Source organism: Salarias fasciatus, chromosome 13, assembly GCF_902148845.1.
Source record: "Salarias fasciatus chromosome 13, fSalaFa1.1, whole genome shotgun sequence".
NCBI classification, from domain to species: Eukaryota; Metazoa; Chordata; class Actinopteri; order Blenniiformes; family Blenniidae; genus Salarias; species Salarias fasciatus.
The window spans coordinates 2,949,721-2,973,257 of NC_043757.1; the positions used below are offsets into that span (position 1 = coordinate 2,949,721).

At 45.3% G+C, this 23,537-nt stretch overlaps 2 protein-coding genes across 6 annotated transcripts; both read left to right on the plus strand.

Annotated features, from left to right (window-relative positions):
* Positions 1-4,155: 4,155 nt before the first annotated feature.
* Positions 4,156-23,519, plus strand: sncga (synuclein, gamma a). Of its 5 annotated transcripts, XR_003932726.1 has the most exons (7): positions 4,157-4,541; positions 8,242-8,283; positions 8,380-8,507; positions 9,144-9,170; positions 10,696-10,743; positions 10,970-11,167; positions 23,492-23,519. XR_003932726.1 is itself a non-coding variant. In XM_030107334.1 (6 exons), exons 1-5 carry the CDS (start codon positions 4,421-4,423, stop codon positions 10,741-10,743), a joined length of 366 nt encoding a protein of 121 aa, XP_029963194.1. In that variant the 5' UTR covers positions 4,156-4,420; the 3' UTR covers positions 10,744-10,748; positions 10,967-11,244. The 5 variants fall into 5 exon arrangements, 4 of the variants coding, with proteins under 4 accessions (XP_029963194.1, XP_029963193.1, XP_029963196.1 ...); XM_030107334.1 differs by lacking the exon at positions 23,492-23,519 and having other exon boundaries at positions 4,156-4,541; positions 10,696-10,748; positions 10,967-11,244; XM_030107333.1 differs by lacking the exon at positions 23,492-23,519 and having other exon boundaries at positions 10,970-11,244.
* On the plus strand, positions 16,478-19,023 carry LOC115399771 (glycine-rich protein DOT1-like). Its single transcript, XM_030107331.1, has 5 exons — positions 16,478-16,729; positions 17,005-17,100; positions 17,338-17,448; positions 18,245-18,387; positions 18,897-19,023. Exons 1-4 carry the CDS (start codon positions 16,591-16,593, stop codon positions 18,376-18,378), a joined length of 480 nt encoding a protein of 159 aa, XP_029963191.1. The 5' UTR covers positions 16,478-16,590; the 3' UTR covers positions 18,379-18,387; positions 18,897-19,023.
* Positions 23,520-23,537: the final 18 nt, after the last annotated feature.

The window sequence follows — 23,537 nt, forward strand, 5'->3', positions numbered from 1 at the left end:
GGGCCGGCCAGTGTTGCTAACTTGACGACTTTCTCGCTAAATCTGGCGACTTTCTGAAGCCTCTTGGCAACGTTTTTTTTGGCGTACGTCATGTGGAAGCGCCGGCTTTATTGTTGTAAGAACGCAGAATTCCGCTAGAGGGCGACCGAAGTTACGCACTATAGCTTTAACTGGACAATTTGATATTGATGTCAGCTGCCAACCAAGAGCTGACATCCAGTATGTTTTGGAACACTAGTGAGTGTGTGTTGGTTTCTCCAGAACGTGTGGGTATGTTTACACTTTAGCAGAGCTTCTTATAACCTTGGTGTACTTCTCTCAATAATGGCCTAATATGCAGTTAATACAATTATTCCATGGTAGTAGTGCTAATTAAAGTATAGCCTATCCCTAACACTCCGATTATTCAGACTTCAAGGTATGATGATTTTAAAAGAACAAATTTGAAGACAGTTTCTGATTATTTATACTCTTCCATTTCTGACCGGCTTTGTCCTTTCCAGGGTTGCGGGGAGCTGGAGCCAGTCGGCCCATGCACAAGAGACACAAGGCAACCACAAAAACAGAAAGAGACCATGTGACAAAGAGATGCAAATTCATGCAACAACAACAAAATATGGTATGGGGACCTCCCAGTGGGGCCCCCTCTCAGAGACGTTTTCTCCTTTCACATTATCAGTGATGCAACGAAGCTAAAGGGCCGTGTGGTTCTGATGTGCCGAAGCAGACTTTCAGAAAAGTTTCCAGTGGCTGTCTTGAGCATCTTTGAAGACAATGCAGTCCATAAACAGGCCTAACGGCGCTGGAAGGTGTGACACTACAAAGAGAAATGTTTTTTTTACCTGGAGTAAAGTCTTGTGAGTGAACATAAAATGAAGCAGGAAGGAGAGGATGAGTCAGACATGCCCGGATTGAGAAGAGGAGTCACTGCACCACCTGCCAGCAGGGGGCGGTAAAGTCCACATGACCTCCAGAGTACACTGGAACTGTATGGTTCAAAACCTTCAGAATGTTGTCATGAACTGGCAGGAACCACCGAGAGAAGGATGGATTCTGCAGAGGTCACATGCTTCACTTCCCAGAGGACGTCTGACCCTGGAACGAGAGTCCCAGGGTGGGACACACGTCGTCTCTTCTCCTGGGACACCAGAAGAAGAAGAACCTCCCAGAGCCAGGAAAAAAAATCATTTCAGATTTCAAACAAAAAACTTAACTGCTTCAAAGTTCTCTCACAAGTTCTCAAAGGTTTTCAGAAGTAAGTTTCCAACACACACACACACACACACACACACACACACACACACACACACACACACACACACACACACACACACACACACACACACACACACACACACGTTAACAAACGCTTTGTGCTAATAGCTGACTCTGCAGAAACACTCATGTCACTGGAGTTATGAAAACAGTTATTACAAACAGGCATGTGGGACACACACACACACACACACACACACACACACACACACACACACACACACACACACACACACACACACACACACACACACACATTAAAGCTGTGCACCCTCCAATTAGCAGGCAGCTCTCAGATTCCACACTGAGATGTTTTGGAGCGTCTGGTTCAGACCTCCAGAGAACAAACACTCTGATTCATCTTTGAACATGTTTTAAATCCCGTGAGAGCCCACGGGTCACACCACTTCTCCTCATGTTGCTTTCTCTTCAAATGTCAAATAACTTTATTATTTATTAATAGAATTATCCCAACAGAGCCTTAACATTACGAAATTACCTCCTGTTGTTTCCATCAATCCACCTGAGCATCGGACTGGAAATATGAACGAACCGCCTATTGAAATCACACAGGTGGAGAATCTAATCCGTTCACAGACCAAGAAACACAATTTTCATGCCAAACTTGATCTTGTAGATTTGTTTCGTACAGACTGAAGAATTTCACTAAGGTGAAACACAGCAGGACATGGACAACCAGTCAGACGGAGAAGTCAAGAAGCCTGAAATCCAGACACACTCAAAATCCCAAAAACACAACATCAAACAGAAAATGTGCAACAAGACAACTTTTACCGTAAATTTCATTTTTTAATCAGTCAAAGGTAATTTTCTAGCCTTCTGAACTGTTGGATTTGGGGGTTTAATTAGCTGCAAGAAATAATCATCAAGATTTAAGACAATTAAAGACACATAGTCTGAATAACTGATGTGGGGCTACGTGGCATTGAGGGTCCGACACTGTGTTTTTCATGTTTGTTTCCACTTAGACATTTGTTCTTTGGTCAAAGTCCCAATCTCCATCCCTTCTTCTTTTTTGAAGAAGAGAACTAGATAAAATGTTGGTCTTTTAAATTAAAAGCATTTAAGTGTCATTCAAACTTTAGAATGACTGTTTTCTTTGGTTTTCATGTAAAATTTGATGTGAAACCACATCTTGCTGCAGTCAGCCCCGTGGTGCAGCTCCTGGAGTCACAGGAAGAGTGTAGAAGGTGTCCCGCAGGGATCCCATCTCAGCCCACTTTTCTTCCCTACAAACACTGAAAACTTGATCTTTAAATTGTTTTCCTCGTGCTCCTTTTCACTGACGGCATCACAATGGACGAATATTGAATGTCACATTTGATAAACTATGGCTGTGGGTCGGACACCAGTTTAAGTACTTTTAGTCTGTAATCTTCAAATCATCATCATATCTGTGTGTGTGTGTGTGTGTGTGTGTGTGTGTGTGTGTGTGTGTGTGTGTGTGTGTGTGTGTGTGTGTGTGTGTGTGTGTGTGCTGATGCTCAGTATTGATCTTGCCGGTGGGAGGGGCAGCTCTCATCGCCACAGCATCCCATAATACTGCGGCTCCTCTCTTCGTCCTGGAAGAAAGACAAAGTAATGAAAGTGGTCTAAAAATAGGCCGGCGCTGGGCGTTGGCCGATGGGAGGGAGGGCTGGGAGAGGGGTGAGGCAGGCTGTGGGGGGTGAGAGAGGGGTGAGTCTGGCAGAGGGATTCTGCTGACTCACTCTCATGTTTCCACCACAGACCTGCAGGATCAGCATCATCTGATCCCGGCCAATCAGAGCAGAGCGGGGGCGGGACTTGACATCTACTGATATTGGCCTTCAAAGGGCTGATAAAGAAATTCTACTGTGGTCACACCCTCTTGCGACCGACTACAGTAACCAGTCTTTAGCTTTCGTACATGAAGCTAACCTGTTAGCTCGCTATCTGTCTTGATCCTGACCAATCAGAAGCAGCAGCAGGGTGGGATACCTGTTATTTTGAAACACTGCCAGACTGGATCAAAGCTATAGATTTGCAGTAGTTAAAAGGTGGTTTTAGATTGGTCTAACTTGTTTTGGAATGATTCATTGACCTGGTTTCTGTAGGCCATTAGCTTAGCATTGGCGTTTTCCTGCCTCAGTGTGTCCTGGAGATGGCATTCAGCTGGAGATATTGTCTCTGAACCCTCGAGCTTCTCCCTCATGGATCCTTTTAGAGGAAGACGACAGGGAGTCTTCATCCTCTGTTTTTTCTGTGTTTTCATGTGACTGTCAAGGAACAAACACCGAAGTAAAACCACTCTGATCTATTCTGAGCGCCAAGCTACGCGATGCCTGAGTGTGTTTCTGCTCGAGGCTCGTAGACCAAAACCTGCCCACATCAGCGATCAGTGTGATCCATGAGCGAACACATGAATGTTACGTGATAACAACTTAAAAAGACGTTAACGGCGACTCTCCGCTGAAGGAGTGTTGTTTTGAGCCGGTTTGAGCCGCTCGCTGTTTTTCGAGCCAGGCGACGGGACGGCTTCTGACGCTCGCTAGCTCACTGCTGCAGGACGAGTTTGTAATGTTCCTCTGAATCCAACGTCTCTCAGGGAGTCATGAGTTAGCTAGTTGCTGTGGGTAACCCGGGGTGCTTGTTAAACTGGAGCCCTCGGCTGCTGGCTCGTCTCCCGGGGCTGAAGCGGGGCCTGGTTGTGCTGTGGCGCTCAGACTGGTGGTTAAATGTGTCCTGAGCTGAACGGGAGAACTCTGAGACTCGCAGCTCGGCTGGATGTTTCGGGACTCTGTAAAAAGGCCTTTTGTCTTTTTACTTTGAATGAACTGCTTTTCTTCCTCCTCCTCCATCCCTCCATTCGTCTCCCCCTCCATTCCTCTTCCCTGTTTTCTCTCATCGCTGCGCTGCACAACAACAGTCCCGAGATACTTCTGTGCCTCTGCCTCCCTCCATCTCCTTCTCACTCCTTTCTCTCTCTCTCTCTCCTCACGTGCCCTCTCTCCTCCCCTCCACCCCCTCCAGCCCTCCTCCTCTCATCCATTAGCAAGAAGAACAGATCGCTGACAGACGAGAAGAGACGAGACAGCCGAGCAGGACAGAGCTACCTAACAGAGAGAGAACAAGAGGACAAAAGAAGAGGACAGAAGAAGAGAGGATGGACGCTCTGAAGAAGGGATTCTCCATGGCCAAGGAGGGAGTGGTGGCCGCCGCCGAGAAGACCAAAGCCGGGGTGGGGGAGGCCGCCAACAAGACCAAGGAGGGGGTCATGTTCGTAGGTGAGAGGACGGATGGAGGGATGGATGGAGGGATGATAAATGGTGGGAAATTCTTGACTTTTGAAAGTGGATGTGGTGAAAGTGAATTGAATGGATGGAAAAGAATCGAGGTGAAGTGAAAGACGGATGGATGGATGGATGGATGGATGGATGGATGGATGGATGGATGGATGGATGGTGGACAAGACACTGAGAGAAAAGAGAGATGAAGGATGAGAAGACGCCAGAGACGCAGTCCACCATGACGCTGTGCAATAAATCTGAAGACGTCCAGACGAGGACGGGTGAGAGGAAGATGGACGGATGAAAGGATGAGGGATGAAAAGATGAGGGAGAAAAGGGTGGAAGAATAAATGGATGGTGGGATGAATGGAGGGAGAGTTGGGAGGAAGTTCAGAGATGAAGAAAACTGCAGAACCAGACTCAGAGGAGACGTTCTGCTGTTCTGGTCGGACGTTAGAGGACAGAGATCGAGGGCAACAAACAGACTCATAAATTCCCTCGCTGCAGATGTGATGAGGGATCAAAACGACAACTAGAGAGAGAGACCGAGAGAGAGGGAGAGACTCCGGGTAGAAGAAACCCGTCTGACAGACTGTTTAATGTATGAGTTGAAGAAGAAGTCCCGGTCCAAAGTCACTCCAGGTTCGTCTCAGTGTTCCTGGAGGTCAGAGTAGCATCATCAGTGTTTCTTCATGTTTACAATCATTTCTCTCTCAGCTGTTTTGGGTCAAATATAGTAGGAAAGTATAAATATGGCTTTATCTGAGTTTAGAAGTTAATGGGTTTTTCACCAGAATCTCCAGAAAATGTGAATAATGTGAAGAGTACAGGTCCTAAGAAAGAACCCTGTGGAACTCTATGATTAACTCTCGTTTGAGCTGAAGACTCAACATTAACATGAAGAAGTCCGTTTAGTGCCGTGGCTTTAATCCAGAGGATATGTTCCAGTCTCTGTAGTCGAATGTTCTGATCAATAGTATCAAATGCAGCACTGACCTCTAACGGGACCAGAACAGAGACCAGAGCAGAGACCAGATCAGAGACCAGATCAGAGACCAGAGCAGAGACCAGAGCAGAGACCAGAACAGAGACCAGACCTCTGACACCATGAGAGGATCATCAGCTGGCTCTGTGCTATGATGAAGTATAAGACCGGACTGGAAAACCTCACATAGGCTGTTTGGGCAGAAATGTAGAAACATAGCTGATGTGCAACACATTTTTACAAGGTTTTAGAAATAAAAGGAAGGTTGGATATTGGCCTGTAACTTGGATGGGTGGACGGACGGAGGGAGTGAGGGAGGGAGGAAAGTTACATTAGACATTAATTTTCGGGTTGATGCTGAAAAATGATGGAAGAGAAGAGAAATTCCTCATGAAATCATAAAGGTGTGTGTGTGTGTGTGTGTGTGTGTGTGTTTGTGTGTGTGTGTGTGTGTGTGTGTGTGTGTGTGTGTGTGTGTGTGTGTGTGTGTGTGTGTGTGTGTGCGCATTCATGTTCTTGTCATGACGACACAGTGGGCAGGGCCTCTTGGGATGTGGTGTACGCCCCCGGCGGCTCCCTGTTATCCTGTTTCTGTCCCTCCTGAATGGTCCTGCTGGAGTCCAGAGGAGAGGAAACCTCTCAGCTTCACGCTGGAGGAACCAGAACAAGTCGTCTGGTTCTGTTCCAGTATCAGGGTGACAGTTCTGGACTGACTGGTCTACCTCAGCTGGACTGGCTCTGCGTCTGGTCTGGTTTGAGATCCATTGGTAAATGGATTTCACTTGTATTGTGTTTTTCCACCACTTGAGCCGTTGCCAAAGCGCTTAACAGTTCATCACACACATATTCACACACCGCCATGGAAGGTTGAGGTTGGGGTTGTTGTTCTATGGTGGTGTGAGCACTTTCATCAGACTATTAAAGCACTTTAGTGATACCAGCGTGCGGATACCGAGCAGGATGATGTCTGAGGACGCCGCGCTGCTGCCGCGTCCGGCAGAGGAAATGAAAGGTTGATCCATTAAAAATGCATCATATCAGGATTTGAACTCCTTCCTGGAAGGCGGTGGTAAAGTGGATGGTCGGCTCAGGACTCAGAGTCCTGCTGTTAGAGAGCACAAAGTGTCTGTCCTGGTCCTGGTTGGCTTGATGTCTCTGGCACAGCCAATAGGAAGGTTCGATTGCATCACCCTGCACGAAGGGGCGTGTCCTTGCTCAGCAGCTAACTGGACAGTCCAGTCATATATATTTATTCTAGTGGAGCTGAACGTCTGCACCATTGATGGTATGTACAAGATGGATGATAGCATTCTGAATTCCCACGTTGAGGATTTGAGCAGGACGCCTCCATATTGAACGTTTGAAATCGGATGTACATGTGATTGGTCCAGCCTGTCACGTGACCGCATCACATGGACAGAGGAGGCTCTGCGATTGGCTGATTTATGCACAACTTTAACTGATAATACAAAATCAACAGATGATTTATATGAAATTCAGAGTCTGGTGAAGCCAGCGTGGTTGTAGAAACTAGTGATGGAAACCTTCTGAGACCGGGAGATTTAGATGTTGATTTGCTTTCTGGAATTTGGTGTTTTTGAATGGGTTCCAATGGGAGTCCGGCTCTTTTTGAAACCGTTATCGCCCCCCTGCTGGAATTACCCCGGAATTACAGCTTTTCAGCTCTTCCGTATGAACTTCACTTTCTACCAGCAGAGGTTGGCGCTTGGGCCTCACTGGGCGGCCATCTTGCTCCAGGCAGCCGACTCATTCAGAACACTGCTCATCTACTTTAACAACTAGAACTTGATCAGTTTTCTACGTTTGATTTGTTAAAGACTTCAGAGTCATAGTTATGACACTGCCTCAGAATGAGAAGTGGGGATATTTTGTATGAATATATATTCAAAATATATGAATATTAATAAAATAATGTGAATTACTACATATTGAAAAAAAATATAATAATTCAAATAATTCTATTACATGAGTAATATTTATATTTTACTTTATAATACATTTTTAAAATGATACTCTTCAATGTTTTCAACATCTTGGACATAAAAGTTACAGTTAATACATTTAAAACGCTCTGAGTAACTTGATATATGATATATTTAGATGAGATTTAACCATAAAATTGCACAGAGCACAGGGTGAGAGCCAAGTTGAAATGATCACAAACTAAATCCATCACTGTTTCAGCAAAACAAGAGGCTTCGCTTTGTGCACGTCACTCTTTACCTTCAGCATCTCAGATCCAGCTGAAAGCTGCCAGAGTTCCAAACCGCGCTGTGAAGCATCGAGCCGTTATATACATATCTATCCAGTTACATAAAATCTGCACTTCACACCTCACAGCCAATAGAACGGCTCCTTTCTCTGACTTTTCTGCACCGAAAGCTCAGCATCTGAACAAACAATGAAAGTGTCAATCAAATCATGCCCCCCCCCCTGCTTTGAAGCATTTACTGAAATAATGTAAATAAAAAAAAAATCACATTTTACTTTTAGGCCTTTTTTCCAATGTTTCTGAAGCTTGAAGAAATGATAGTGATGTGATTTCTCTTTGATTTGTTGGTTCTGAGCACATTTGCCTTGTTAGACTGATTTTTCGTGATCTTTAGTGTTTTAACTGTAAATCCATCATGAAATTAGCAGAGAATGAAATGAGAGCAGTTGAAGTAACTGGTGTGATGTTTGTTGTTGTAGGTAATAAGACGATGGAGGGCGTGGTGACCAGCGTGAACACAGGTAACACACGCACACACACACACACACACACACGCACGCACGCGCTGACACCTGGTTGCTGAGGCGATAAACTCGTGATGTGTTTCCTGTTGGCAGTGGCGCAGAAAACCAACGAGCAGGCGAACATCGTGGCGGACACCGCTGTCTCCGGAGCCAATGAGGTGGCCCAGGCCACCGTGGAGGGCGTGGAGAACGCGGCGGCTGCCAGTGGATTGATCAGCACAGTGAGTCACACGACTCCTCACCTGAGGCCCTCTGTCCATTTTAGATCGAGATTTATCATGCATATTGTTCATTTTAAAATAGATCTCCTTCTATTTATTGTGTGTTTTATTCATTTATTAATTGATATGATTCATAACTTGTTTAATAGTTTGTTTTCATATTGCTTCAATTTTTAATATATACATGATTTTTAAACATTTCAATGACTGAAACATAATTATCTTGCAACTGAGGAAATGATCTTTTATTGTGTGTGTGTTTGGAAGATTTTGTAAAGTGTGGAGATTTCAGTCTGATATTGGTCTAAAGACATTATTCAGAATTTTTTTTTTTTAATATTTTGATAGTAATATCTTCAATCTGTTTTGTAATATTTAAGGTAAATTAAATTACAGCAAGACAAATCTAACATTGTATAAAAGGTTTGCTTAAAACAGAGTAAATGTATCTAAACATAAATAGCTTGTCAGATTCATAGTTATGTAAATACTTGAACAAATAATTTTTTATGGTTCGTATCATCCTGTCTCACACTTATGACAATATTCTGTAATTTTGTGGGGTTTTTTTCATTTGTGGATTTTTGTTGACAATTGTCACTTTCTGTCTGGTCTGTGCTGATTGGTCGTGAGCAGGAGGAGGCGGGACCAGCGGCTGAGGAGGTGCCTGATTGGTTGGGAGGGTTGCATGACGGCATGGCTGAATTTCTGAACAATTAACCTTTTAATTCAAATATTTCCTATTATTTTTTTTTAATTCAGAAACTTATTAACATGGATGTTTCAATCACATTTACAGAATCTAACAAAACTAACAATCCTCAATCTGAGCATGTCCTGTCTGTCAAACCAGAAAGCCGGACCCATTTTTTTTGTAACTATTATCAGTTTTCACCAAAATGAAGATGGACGTTTCACTCCTGGCTTTAAGAAAAAGAGATAAAAACAACACAAGTATATATTAAACAAATGCCCGTTGTGATGATAAAATCTGATATTTCATGAGGCTGGGTCTGAATTAGTCTCCTGTGAAGTTACTCCTTTAAAGGTGCTGTAGGCAGGATTTTGCTAGTCAATGCTAATTTTTCTGTGTTTTCTTTGGATTAAATGTTAGAGTATCCATTGATAATCCTTTAGGAGTGTAGTATAATTGCACTACCGCGAGGGCGCAGCGTTTCCATCTGTCTCTGTTCTGAGCTGAAAAGGAATCTCGACAGCTCCAGGTATCTTTGACCAATCAGAAGAGCCCCTGAGGCTCTAACCGTGATTGGTCGAGGGGCGTTCGTCGCACGTTCTCGTGGGAGGGGCTTAACTTGCGTAAGGGCGTGATGTCAGAGAAAACAGGAGAGGATTGGCTGTGCTGGGTTTCAAATCGACATCTTAGATGGGTCAAATCGCCATCTTGGCGGAGATGCGGAATCCTGCCTACAGCACCTTTAAAACTAATTAAGGATGAAAAGTCAAGTAGAAGATACCGAGTCTTGTATTTCTTTTCAGGGAGGTCAAACTTGTATGAGCAAAGCTGTATTGTACAAACTTTGTACAATTTTTTTTTAGAAAATACCAAGAGGAGGTGAAACACTAACACCCTCCTCCCCAGTAGCTCCAGACCAGCAGTTCGCCTCATGTTGCTCATCAGATCCCGCCGCGCCGATCGGCGCCACAAACACCAGCGCTGCCTCACATTTCGGTTAAATACATACTGTGCCGAACAATTCTCCAGTTGTACAAGCAGCAATACATTTTTACAAAGAAACAAAGTTCCTTATAAAGTAAATAGAGCAAAATTTTACTGATCCTGTGTGAAATGTTCAAATTAAAAAGATTCTTTATTTTCTCCAATAGAAAAAAGTTTTTTTTTCATATTAAAAAAACAATGAAAAAAGATCATCAGATGTAATGATAAATAATATGAGGGGGCGGGGCTTCAGGAGACCTTCACCCTCTCTGATTGGCGCTGAGATCCTGTCCTCTCCTCCAAGGGGCGATCACACTACACTGCCACCGCTACTACACCTCTACACATGGAACAGGAATCAAACCAGAGACCTCTTAAAGTGGACGACATGGAGTGCTTGTGAAACCAACGTTCATGAAAATCACTCACAGCAACTAACAAGCGAGGATTTGTAATCTGCTGGCGTGCAGCTCCTCGTGGTGTTCACTCCTCTGCTGTCTTCCTCCTCAGAGTGGCCGAGGAGACCAGACGGAGCAGGAGGCGCAGGAGGCGCAGTAGGTGAGAACACCACAGGCCCGAGGACGCCTCCTGAGGTCATCATAAAGTAGCTCGCTACTGTATCGCCACTGCTCTTCAAAAGGATGTTTCAGTAACTGATCTGTGAGGAGCTCAGTTACAAATAGAGTCTCCGCCCGGCTGTTTTTGTCCCCCTGTCTGTCCTGCTCCGAGTCCTCTGTTAGCGTTAGCATTAGCTGCTGTCTCCGTCTGTCCCTGTGTCTCTCAGGCAGCGGCTGGCGCCTCAACCTCAGTGGAACGGTGATGTCATCACCAACAGGTGTCCTTACCTGCAAGCCCCGCCCACCAAGGTCACCCTCTGTCAATCAACTGCCTGACCCCGCCCCCAGGAAACACCTGAAGCCTTTAAAGTGCATGTAGCTGATACACATGTAACACACTAACACACACACACACACACACACATGTTTTGACACACATGCACACAAATACATACATGCATTGGCATACACACAGAGACACATATATTGTAACAGACAGACACACACACATACACATATTGACATGCACACAGACGCACACTCGCACCCGCACACACACACACACACACACACACACACACACACACACACACACACACACACACACACACACACACAGCTGTTTCCCTCTTTTATAAACAAAGTAAAATAAAAGTAAATTTAAACTTGTTTTGGTCGTTTGTCGCTTTTTGTTCGTTCGTGGCTGAAATGTCTTTTCGTGTTGTTTTTCTGATTGACATCTGTCCACATCGTCACAATCAGCCGCTTCACCCTCCCTCCACCTCCTGTTCCTTCTCTTGGGTGTGGTGCATTCTTTCGATGTCCACTTTGATTTCTTCAGGAAAGTACCTGAAGTTTTTTTTAGCATCTGTCACCACACCCTCCAAACAAAAGACAAAAACATGGCTGCTGAACAACAGGAATGTTTTTTTTAGCACATCCTTATTCCGCGGCGTCAGCAGACCTGAGAGACAACCGCCAAACGTGTCAACATACATCACATGTATCGTATCATGATTGTGAAGTTGTCGGAGGAGGAGGAGGATTGTTTTTCGATCAGAGGTCAGAGCGCTGAGCTGGGGTCTATTTCAGGAATGATGCGCTCTCGCTGATCCAGGATACATTTCACTGGGTTCGATCAATCCATGTGTTCTCATCCTCGTTAGGTCTTTTGTACGACCAATTAAGCCTGAACCTTGTTGTTCTGGATTGGACGAGCCGGACTCCCTCATCCACCCCGGATGTCTGCGTCCTGCTGTGCTGCGTCGGGCCCGGGTGTCTGATCGTCCCTCCGCTCCGGTCGGGTTGCATTCCGGAGCTGCTCTTCAAGCTGTTGAGATGATTAGTCACAGCCGGGTGGAGTCGAGTCCATAAAACCAACAAAACACACGAAGACACAAACAGTGATACAAACGCACGTGTGCCTGGCAGGCCGGCGGTGGGGGGGGGGGGGGGGGGGGGGGGACACCTGAACCCTGCAGCCAATCACAAAGACGCACACTCACCTGATTCCCGGCACCACTGAAAAGCAACCGGCCTGACAGCCTCTCAACAACCTCACAACAACCTCATAACAACCGTACAACAACTTCACAACAAACGTACAACCTCACAAAAACCACAGAGCAACCGTACAACAACCTTACAGCAACCTCACAACAATGTAACACAAAATGTGCCATCGATTATTAAAAGTAAAGTAATTATTTCTGTTGTTGTTACCCTGTGTGATGTTCTGTGTTGTTCTATTTTGTGTTGTCTGGTGTTTTTTTCTGTTTTTGTTTAGCGTTTATGTGTTGTTCTGTGTGTTGTGTCACTTTTGTCAGTGGTTTAGAAATCACACTGAGGAGCAACAAACTCCCTGCACCTCTGCTGAAAGTCCTCTCCACTGCAGTGGCCTGTGGCTGTACAGTGAGGAACCACAGCTCCACTGCATCTGCTGCTCCACGCACATCTGAAACCAAGCCACTGCAGCGGCTCATGAAGGCAGTTCAGGGGATCGTCGGTGCAGCCATCACCAGAACCACGAGTTTTAACTGAGGACACCTGATTAATTAATGCAGGGATGACTAAAGATTAATCATTTTAATTGTGATTAATCACGTAATTAGGCTCTGGGTTTTTCCCAGTCTGAAAACTGTATTTTTAAAATAGATATTGTACTAAGTTGGTCTATATGGCATTGTATTTTGAAAGAAAATCCAACGAGGTCAAAAAGGACATTTTTTCTCTGTGTTTGGTTCCCAGTCGAGACGCTCTGGTCAGAAATCAGTGGCTGCAGGAAGTCGCCATGCTGGAACTGCAACAGTAACTTTAAATTCAACTTTTGAACGGATTGTTTGAACTGATGAACGCTTTACGTTCTGGGCTGAAAACTGCCTTGAAATGAAAAAACACAATTTAAAAAATGCATTTCAGAGCATGATTAATTGTGATTTAAAAAAAAATAATCTTCTACATGTAGATATAGTGAGAGATATAGATATACACACACACATCCCTACTTACTGCTGATGTCAAGAGTTTGACTAACTTTGATAGATACAGATAGAAAGATGAATAAATGACAGATGAGCTTTATGATCACAAGCCAGAGAAAGGACATTTCGTTGTCGGTCTCTTTGAAGACACCGAGGTGTCAATAAGGGCAGATCTGTCTCGATAAACCTGAGTCACTGGTTCGATTCCTCTGGGGGGGGCGTGGCCCGCAAGTATAAGACTGCAGCTCCCCTGGGCGCCTCACACTGCAGACATGGACAAGATCTCGGACTTCATCGGAGGAGGAGATGGAGCTGGAGGAGTTCCAGAACAGGTCGGGAAGGCATTAGGTGAGTGCCTCGCTCGTTTTCTGATTGTTTCACTTCAGGATTAGCAGAACTCAAACTTGCACAAAGTTAATTGAGACAACAAATCAGACTCAGAATCAAAACCTGGAATTAAGATAAATTGGGGGGGTCAGTGGAGGAACAGATGAGAATATGGTGAGTCCACCAAGTGTCCACTAAGTCCACTTAACATCATCTGCTCTGCAGGGGGCGTGGTGGGAGACACAATCACCAAGGTCCTGAATAACGTTGGCAACCAGGACGGACAGGGAGCAGCAGCAGAAGGACAAGGAGAAGGAGAAGTAGAAGGAGAAGGAGGTGGAGACAATCAGAGTGAGTTGAAAAATGTTTGTTTCATTAGAAGCTCTGTCTTTTCAGGGCTGAAGGCCGATCCTCTGCACATTCAGATAGACGTGTGTGTGTGTGTGTGTGTGTGTGTGTGTGTGTGTGTGTGTGTGTGTGTGTGTGTGTGTGTGTATGTGTGTGTGTGTGTGTGTGTGTTCTTGTATTTCTATCCTTGTCGGGGCCAAATGTCCCCACAAGGATAGCAAAACGTGGAACGACGTGCCTTGTGGGGACCTTTTTCCGGTCCTAAGTAGGAGAAACAGTGTTTTCTTGACCATGTTGTTGTTACTGAAAAAAGTAAAAGTGCAAAAACATTTCTTTAGGGTTAGGCTTTGTTGTGGTGTGGGTTAGGGTTAGGGTAAGGGTCAGCAGGGTTAGGGGCTAGACATGAATGGGAGTCAATGGACGGTCCCCACAAGGATAGAAATACAAGACTGTGTGTGTGTGTGTGTGTGTGTGTGTGTGTGTGTGTGTGTGTGTGTGTGTGTGTGTGTGTGTGTGTGTGTGTGTGTGTGCGTGAGTGTGTGATCCTGTTTTGTCTCACATTAGCTGAAACTTTTCTTGTGTTCCTTGAGCAGAACAGTTCGATGCGGGTCAGGTCCTTTCCATGGTGACAGGAGAAAAAGATGACGGCGGGGAACAGAGTGAAGGTGCGTCTGAGAGTCTCCAGATGGAGAAATGTGTATTTCAGCAGAATGCATCTCGGGACTACTCTTCCCATGAGCCTCAGCTTTTACAACAGACCTGTTTGAAGTAGTTGACGTTCTGTGTGCCGCCCTCTGGTGGCGGCTCGCAGAATGACAACAGCGGTGAAGGCAAACTGAGCTGAAAGACAGAGGTGGTACTGGGTCCGGTACTGGGTCCGGTACTGGGTCCGGTACTGGGTCCAGTACCGGATCTGGTGCTGGAGCCAAGTGTCTCCTGTTTAATGACTGTAAGAGTTGTTGTGTCTCTGTGTGTCCCTCAGGGTTGGCCAGCATCGGAAAGAAGTTTGGATTGTTCGGGTAGAAACTGTCCCTCAGCTCAGTCCAAGCACCTTATGTGTGTGTTTGTGTGCGTGTGTGTGTATTTACTTTGATTCTAAAAAATAAACATGGTCTAACAACAGATTCCGGTGTCCTGTCTGTATTTCTGTAAAACCATCTCGTTCATCGTTCATGTCTTCAACTTCGAACAGAAAGACACACAGAGACGAACATGGACACACACACACACACACACACACACACACACACACACACACACACACACACACACACACACGTACACACACACACGCACACACAATTTGCATTTATGCATGTCTTGTATGAACTGATGTAAATGAGTGCACCTGTGTTTGGAGACAGAGTGCCTCAGATCAAATCTGCCTCTATAGATCTTTCAGTATTTGATCTGTTTCATCTAAATCTTTGCAAGGAAAATGATCTGATCACTGATCACAGCTCTGAAAGCCATCAGCAGCCTGTAACAGGAGGAGGGATGTCTCAGCCTCAGTGAACCGACCCCCACTGCACACATTAATGATCATATCTTGTATCTGCTAATGTATATCTGTTATTTATTTCATTATATCTGTCTTAGATCTATATGTAAATTATTTTAAATTTATATGTGTTAGTTTATATCTGCTACTTAATTACACCTGTCTTAAATTTGTATTTAAATTATATTTAATTTTTCTATTTATGCTGCTGTAACCCTGCAATTTCCCCATGCGGGACAAATAAAGGACTTTCAATTCAATTCAATATTCCTGGGAAACAGGAGAAGGAGCATCCATCCAGCGCTCCAGTCCTCCTCTCAGTCCAGACCTAAAACCTGAAATCCTGACAGTCTCACTCTGAACGTCATGCAGTCTGACTATATGAGCTGTTCTGTATAAAACCAGCTGTGTGTCAGTGTTTCACCCTCCAGCTCCAGACCTTAATGTGACCTCGGCATTACATTTAATTCGATACTTTGACACAACTGTCCTTTGGCAGAAGGGGGATAAACCAGCTCATTTTAATCCCTTGTCGTGTTCTAACTTCTGGTATTGACATTGATCAGTGAACACTTTGCTTCCTGATACGCTGGATAATTGACAACTTTCTTTGTCACAGCAGCATAAAAAGCATGTTGTTGTTGTTATTAAATAAAAGAAAAGGCTCTCCAGTTCAGGCTCAGATGGGGACGGAGGAGCAAAACCAGTTCTGTCAGAGTTTTTAGAGTGGATAGAGACGCTGTTTCAGAGCGTGGCCTGACGGCTGTGATGCTGCCTGAAGGGCGTGTGCTGTCAGACCGGCCCAGCTCAGACCTGTTGCTATGCAGCTGGAACATATTTATCTCTGAAACCTGAAGATACTGATCAACTTGTCAAACCAGAAGATTCTGAAGTCAAACGAAACAGAAGTTAAAATATTTTACACAAAACATCGAGGGATATATGCCTCAGGTAAAATATCTAAACATATGCTGACTCTATTATCACAGGCAGGGTTTCTTCAGGTCATGCTGCACTGAATCGGACACCGTCTGGAGTTTCAGTCAAACCTGAAACACCTGTTCGTCAGCAGGGAGAGGCCGGGGGCGTGGCCTGTGGTGGGCGTGGCCTCAGGGAGGCCTCACCTGCAGATATGAGACTGCAGCTCACACCTGAGGGACACGCCGAGGAGCTCTGACGGAGTCTTGCAGACATGGACTTCGCAGGCATGATTGGAAAGTTTGTCGGAGTTGGAGGAGACAATGACGGAGGAGGAGGAGGAGGAGGAGGAGGAGGAGGAGGATCGGGGGGACAGCCACCACGCTTCGCAGAAAAAATCGGCAGGACAGTCGGTGAGTAAGAAAGTAGAAACTGTTTTAGATGAGAAGCTTCACAGCTTGAAGCTTTCGTCAAATTTCAGGCTTCAGAGGCAACATGAACCTGTTTAACTGAACCAGGACCAGTTCAGGAATTCATGGACTTTGTTTTTTCCCCTTCTCTAAACTCACATTTTACAAATTTATGACATCTACATCTGATCTAAGTAAACCTGGTCCCAGTGGACCTGGTCTCAGGTGAACCTGGTCTCAGCTGCTGTGAGCAGGCAGTGAATCTGTCTTTTCTGCAGGTGATGTTACTGCAAATGTAGCAACCAACCTGGTGCACAAAGTCATGGGAGGAGGAGGAGAGCAGGAGCAGCAGAGGGGAGGAGGAGGTGGTGAAGGTGAGTTCAACAATTAATTTCCTGAAACTTCTCATTTCTTTCAGCTCACCTTAGTGTAAAGATTATCTGGATCAGCCTAGACTCTCTCTCTCTCTCTCACACATACACACACACACACACACACACACACACACACATTGAATGTTGGTTGTCACGTGAGTGTATTTTCCTCTGGTTGATTGATTCAAACTGATTTTTAAGACACTGATTGATTGAAGAGACGTGTCTGTTCTGCAGATAAAGGGACGGACCTCATGGGGGGATTATCCAGCTTTATAGGAGGAAGTGGAGACAGCGGAGAAGGTGGAGGAGGCGGAGGATTTAATTTCAGCAATTTAATGGGAGGAGGTAAGATTAAAGAATTTTCCAGTAAATGTTTAATGAAACTTTCCAGCTCTCTCACTCACACACACACACACGCACAACCACACCTGGTCGTCTCATTCAGGGATCAGGTCTACCGTTGTCCTGGGTCTTTATGGGAGTCACGGTGTCAGTAACACAACCACAGGTGGTGTGAAAATATGAAGCTCAATTGTACCGTCCGGATTAAAGAGCAGTGGACGGATGAACACCTGTGGGTTGAGGCAGAGTGTTTAACTAAGAATGGAGGAACCTCAGAGAGCACTGACATCTGATCTGTGGACACGTCGCAGATCTCCAGGTTAAACACTGACAAAGCACAGACCAGTCCACGCTCTGCGGCACCAGACGCCAAGAGCTCCAGGAAGAGGCTTTTGGCTCCACCAGCCGCTCGACTTTTATATCCGTGAATGAAGGACATGCTGCCTTGCTGCTGCTCGATCCTGTGAATCTTGGAATCTGAGCGTGGTAGGGCCTGGATGGGAGACCATGGGGGAACACCAGGAGGCCTGTGTGAGAGTGAGTGGTCGGAAGGGCCGATGGCGCAGAATGGCAGCCTTGCTTCCATCAGTCTACCCCAGGGCAGCCGAGGCTACAGACGTAGCTTAATGAAGCTCGGAGTGAATGAATGTCATTGTAAAGCCACTTTGAGTTCATTGAAAAGGCATTGCATAAAAACATTATTTAATGTAACTTTATCTAGGGATTTTGCAGCTAAAAAACTTCCAAATTTTTTTTTTCCAATTTGTATGGATTTAAATATGTGCACATGGATCTACAGGTGATGAAGGCCAGAGAGGAGGCGGCCAGGGAGGAGGAGGAGGAGGCGGCAGCGGCGGCAGCGGCGGCGGCGGCGGCGGAGGAGGTGATGATGGCTTTGATTTGGCCGGTGCGCTTAGTGGGGATGGCAGCTGATGAGTAAAGGTGAGTTTATGGTCACGGACAAGCTGATATCGGCTGCAGTGCCTTTTGAGGGCTTAAAACTACCTTTCCCATGATCCCCTGCTTCCCTCTGGTGGTGGTGATCATGGCAACAGCAGCAGTGGAGAGAGCAGCAGACTAGATGACAGAATTAAACAGAATTAACTAAATATGAATGTATTCATTTCAAAATGTCACAATTATTGATTATTAAAGTCTAATTGGGTTTTAAAGTCTGAATGTATGTCGGCTGTCCAATGGATCTGATGTTTTGATTAACTTCTTACTTTGTAAATGAAAACACTTTATTGCATGAGATGCTCCCCCCACTGCCTTTCTGTGGCATCACACAGGCCCTGTTTCCACCTGCCATTAAAATTTGTCTCGGTGACAGGAAAAAAAAAAGCAAAATAAACTCTTAATACTGAATGCTAATGAACTAACCAATGTATATTCTAAATTTTCTGTAACATGCAATGAAAGAAAGTGTTGTGTGTCTCTGTGTTCCTCAGGACTGGACAGTTTAGGAAAGGCCCTCAGGACTTTTTGGAAAGAAACTCTCCCTCAGCTCAATCCAAGGCGGGGTGTATATGTATGTATGTGTGTGTCTTCCATCAGAAATAAAGATGTTCTAACAACTTCTGCTCTCCTGTCTATATTTCTTCAGAGATGTAGAATATTATGAGTGATGCTGAACGTTGAGTTTTCGTCACACTGATTTAATGTTCCTCTCTCGTTCATTCGGAACAGCTGAAGACTGAATACATAGTGTGTTGTACCATCACGAGCAACTGAAACATGAAAAACGATGTTTCATTACTTCGAGCTTTAAATCTCTGTAAATTAAACACATTTCTTAATAGAGTTCTGAATGCTAATGGGAACCCCTGTCTATGGATCATGTCTTGTCTGCATTGGTACCTTCAACTTTGCTCACTCTGGCCTTGTCTGAAGACTCCTGCTGTCTCTATGTTCTTTTCAATGTTCATGAGATCAGTTTATGCAACAATTTAAATGTATTATGACCATCATCAGTGTTGAATTATGTGTAGTTTTTGGAGGAAAATTCTGTAGTTGATATATCAAGCCACCAGGTGGTGCTGTGTGCTACAGAACATCACAATGTAAACCTGTCAGTTATTCTGTCCTTCCACATGGTACAGGTCCACTCAGCCTCTGTATGAAGAAATGTTCTCCACGTATGCAGATGATGGTGGAGTAAATGGTAGGAAATGTTCACTTTGTTGTAGAAGAGCTGTTTCATTCATACTCTGAATCCTTCTTTTTCCTTGTCCATCTATTCAATGAGCAGAAAACCATTTCATTACAAACACACAAAACTTAGAGACTCCAAATAGGCAGGAAAGCAACTAATTCTGAAACACAAGATGAACCGACAAAGAAGCCGAATGTTTACCTCATTCACCAGGTGAAGACAATCAGACATTCACATGTCAGGGTAGGAACCGGCAATCAGACACAAGGAAGCCAAGCCAAGGAGCCTCAAACCAGAGACTCAAGCTGAAGATAGGACGGGGAAAAAGAAACACCATGAGAAAATCGTAAGCATGTTTTTGACTGACTGTACATCGCTGAGTTCTCCAGCTTTCCAATTTGCTGTTAAATTTAGAAATACCCTGAACATGACTGCCTGGACTGGCTGTGTGTATCTTCCCAGTATAGTCTGAGTTCATCCTCCTAACTGTTCTTCTCTGTAAAGACAGGCTGATACACCCCTCCACTAGTCCAGACTGTCTTAAACTCACAGTCTGGGATGTTGAGCCCTTTGGAGACTGTGTTGTCACATGAGGAAAACTTCTGGCTATGTTCAGTGTGTCTTTACAGTTCTTGCTCAGGAATCATTCCCTCTCCTATATGTCTGTAAACCACTTTGCAGATGATGGTGCAATCCCCTGACTCTATTTGTGCTTTCCATTTTCTTTCTTTGGTCTCAGTGACTCAAGATTTTTCATCATCTTGACAGTACTTATAACCATAGGTGAAAGTAAGCCGGAACGCACCGGAACGCCGTGCCGGTAAGAAATATACTGGCCTCTTCTACTGGAACGCCCCGGAACGCCTCTGAAAAGCAACTTTCACTCACGCATACAAAGCCAGCCCTTTTTTTTCCAAGCAAATTTTACCGAAATAAGTGTAAAATTGATGAATACATAAAACTCATCTCCAGACTACATCTTCTGTGACGTGTTGAACAAGGTTAATGCGCCTGACGAGCACTGGAGTCCTCGCTTACCGTGACAGGTTGCAGCTTGTAGCGGCAGTCACTCGCTGTAGCGTAACGTTAATCCAATGTCCACTGTTGTGTGTTTTTTGCAGACAACAGGGTTGTCATTTTTGCAAAATAAAAAAACATAAATCCACAACTAATAAATTGTGAGGGTTCACGCATCGTAAAATATTCTCCATCTCTCTGTCATGCCAGCAGCATCACTCCTTCCGCAAACAAGCACATGTGGAAGTGAGGTAAACTCAATGCGTTCTTTTCATTGGATGGCTGGTTGCCTAGGTGATGTAAGGACACTCCGTCCCTGTCTCAAGAGACAACCAGGACAGGTCAAAAATGCAAAGAAAAATTTTTTTAACTAAAAACAACATGTGTATATATATATATATATATATATATATATTAGGGGTGGGACGAGACACAAATTTCACGGGACGAGATGTCTCGCGAGATTGAGTCCACGAGATTGAGACGAAACGAGACCCCGGGGGGGGTGCTGAGGTGTGGGGGGCGGCGCGGTACTCACATGCAGCGTCGAAGCATGGAGTGTCGGGTCGGAGTGCCCCTTGTACGGTGCACTGAACCAGGGTCAGTGCATTTTAACCAGTATTTAAAAAAATGTATCTCATTCAAATCGCCAACCCTAGCTTTAAGGATCACCACCAGTTGGCGGAGAAGACGATGGGCTACACCTGCATAGAGAGGGTATGCTGGGAAAAGCTAGTAAAGAACTCTGTCTGAAATGATTTCAACTCCCACCTCTGTGAGAGCTTCTCTCAAGGACCAGAGGAGGTTGGAGACATGGAGTCTGAGTGGACCCTTTTCCAGACCTCGTCTGTGGCAGCGGCTCTGCACAGCTGTGACCAGAACCTTGCAGGTGATTGCCATGGTGGCAAGTCAAAGACACACTGGCGGACACCAGTGGACCAGGAAGCTGTCAAGCTTTAGAACCTGGTTCACTTGAGGTACTACAAAGTCAGTAGACTGGTATCAGTGAACTCAAAGGGCCGCAACTGAAACGGCTGTGGAGGCAAAATTTGTGGCATTTGGGGGAATTAGGAAAGGACGTGGAGAACAACTTTCAGCTAGCCTATAAGAGGTTCTGAGAGACCAAATGGAGGCTCAGGAGGGGTTGGAATTGTCTTTCTCAAGCTGTGCTCAGAAAGGCAGGACATTTTCTGTTTTCCAATGAGGAAGTCATCTGGAGATGGAAGGAGCACTTTGAGGATCCCCTGAACCTAAGAGACATGCCTTCCATACAGGAGGCAAGGCCTGAGCCTTCTGGGGTCTTCTAATCCCTTCGCCTGGTGAAGTTCACCAGGGTAGTCAAAAACCTCCTTGGTGGTCTGAGGAGTTGATCAGACATGCAGGGAGCTGCTTCAGGAACTGGATAATGTGGGCCGACCTTTGTTGATGCGCCTCTACAGTATCGCATTGGCCTCAGGTACAGTACCTCCGAACTGGCAGACTGGGGTGGTTGTCCCCATTTCCAAGAAAGTGGACTGGAGAGTGTGTGCCAGTTATCAGGCCAACGCACTGCCTCCCAGAGAAAGGCTGTAGAGGTACTGGAAAGGAAACTCCAGCTGATAGTCAAACCTCAGATACAGGAGAAAAAATGTCAATCCAGTCCTGGCTGCAGAACAACAGATCAGCTCTGCACCCTCTCACAGATTATCAAGGGGCCATGGAAGTTTGCCAGTTCTGTCAAGATGTGTTTTACAGACTTCCCCCTTTAGAAGGCCTCCAACTGAGAGATATATTGGAGAGAGCGCAGAGCACCAGAACCGCTGCTGCAGGGTATTTGGTCTTTCTAATTCTGGTGTCAGAGCTACATCTATACACTCAGCACTAGGTCGGACTTGTTCAAGGCGGACAATGGACTCTGCCAAGGTTGGACCTTGTACCCCCTTCTGTTAATGATTTTCATAGACAGGAGGCCAGGAGAGCATCATGTACAGGGGGGATACAGTCAGGTCGGCACCAATCCAAGTCGGCCCTGGCCAACTCGGCACCGTCTCCGGGATAGAGTCAAGTCGGCATCAAAGCCAAGTCGGCCTCGCGGGGGGGGGGCTCTCAAGTGGCCGAATTGATCGGTGCCGACTTGACTGTAAGCTGCTTACCAACTCGGCCAAAAGCCTCTTTTCTTTTTTTTTTTTTTTTTAATCACAATGCGGCTGCGGCGCGCCGATTTGCACAGTTTTTTGACGATGCACTCGGATGTAGGTTTTGGTGCCAAGTTGGCCAGGGCCTACTTGGATTGGTGCCGACCTGACTGTAATCCTGTACAGGGTACCGGAGGATGACTTCTCTAGTTTTTGCTGACAATGTCCTCCTAGCACCATCACTTGAGAACCTCTAGCGTTCACTGGAACAGTTCACTGCCAAGTGTGAAGTGGTCGGGATGCAGATCAGCATCTCCAAGTCTGAGTCCATGGTTCTCTCATGGAAAAGGATGGCATGTCCTCCACAGGTAGAGCGGGAACACCGTCTCCAGGTGGAGTTCAAGATTCTCTGGGTCTTATTCAGGAGTGATGAGGGAGTAATGGTGAGATCGGTCACAGATTTGGACAGATGGCTGCAGTAATGCAGTGACTGTACCAGAATGTTGTGATGTAGAGGAGCTGAGCTGTAAAACAAACCACCTGTAATTCAGTGCAGGTAACATTTAAAGCAGTGTTGACAGGAGTCTTAGCAGTCTCAGCAACACGTGTTGTCCCAGTACAAAGTGGGAATATTCTTATTTCCCAATTAGTTGTGAATAGATGATTAGTTTCTATAATAAAAATCTTCAGTCGGACCTGTGAAACGAGTCCGATCAGAACGACTTGCTGTAACCACGCCTGATTCCTCAGCAGGGAGGAGACACACACACACACACACACACACACACACACACACACACACACAC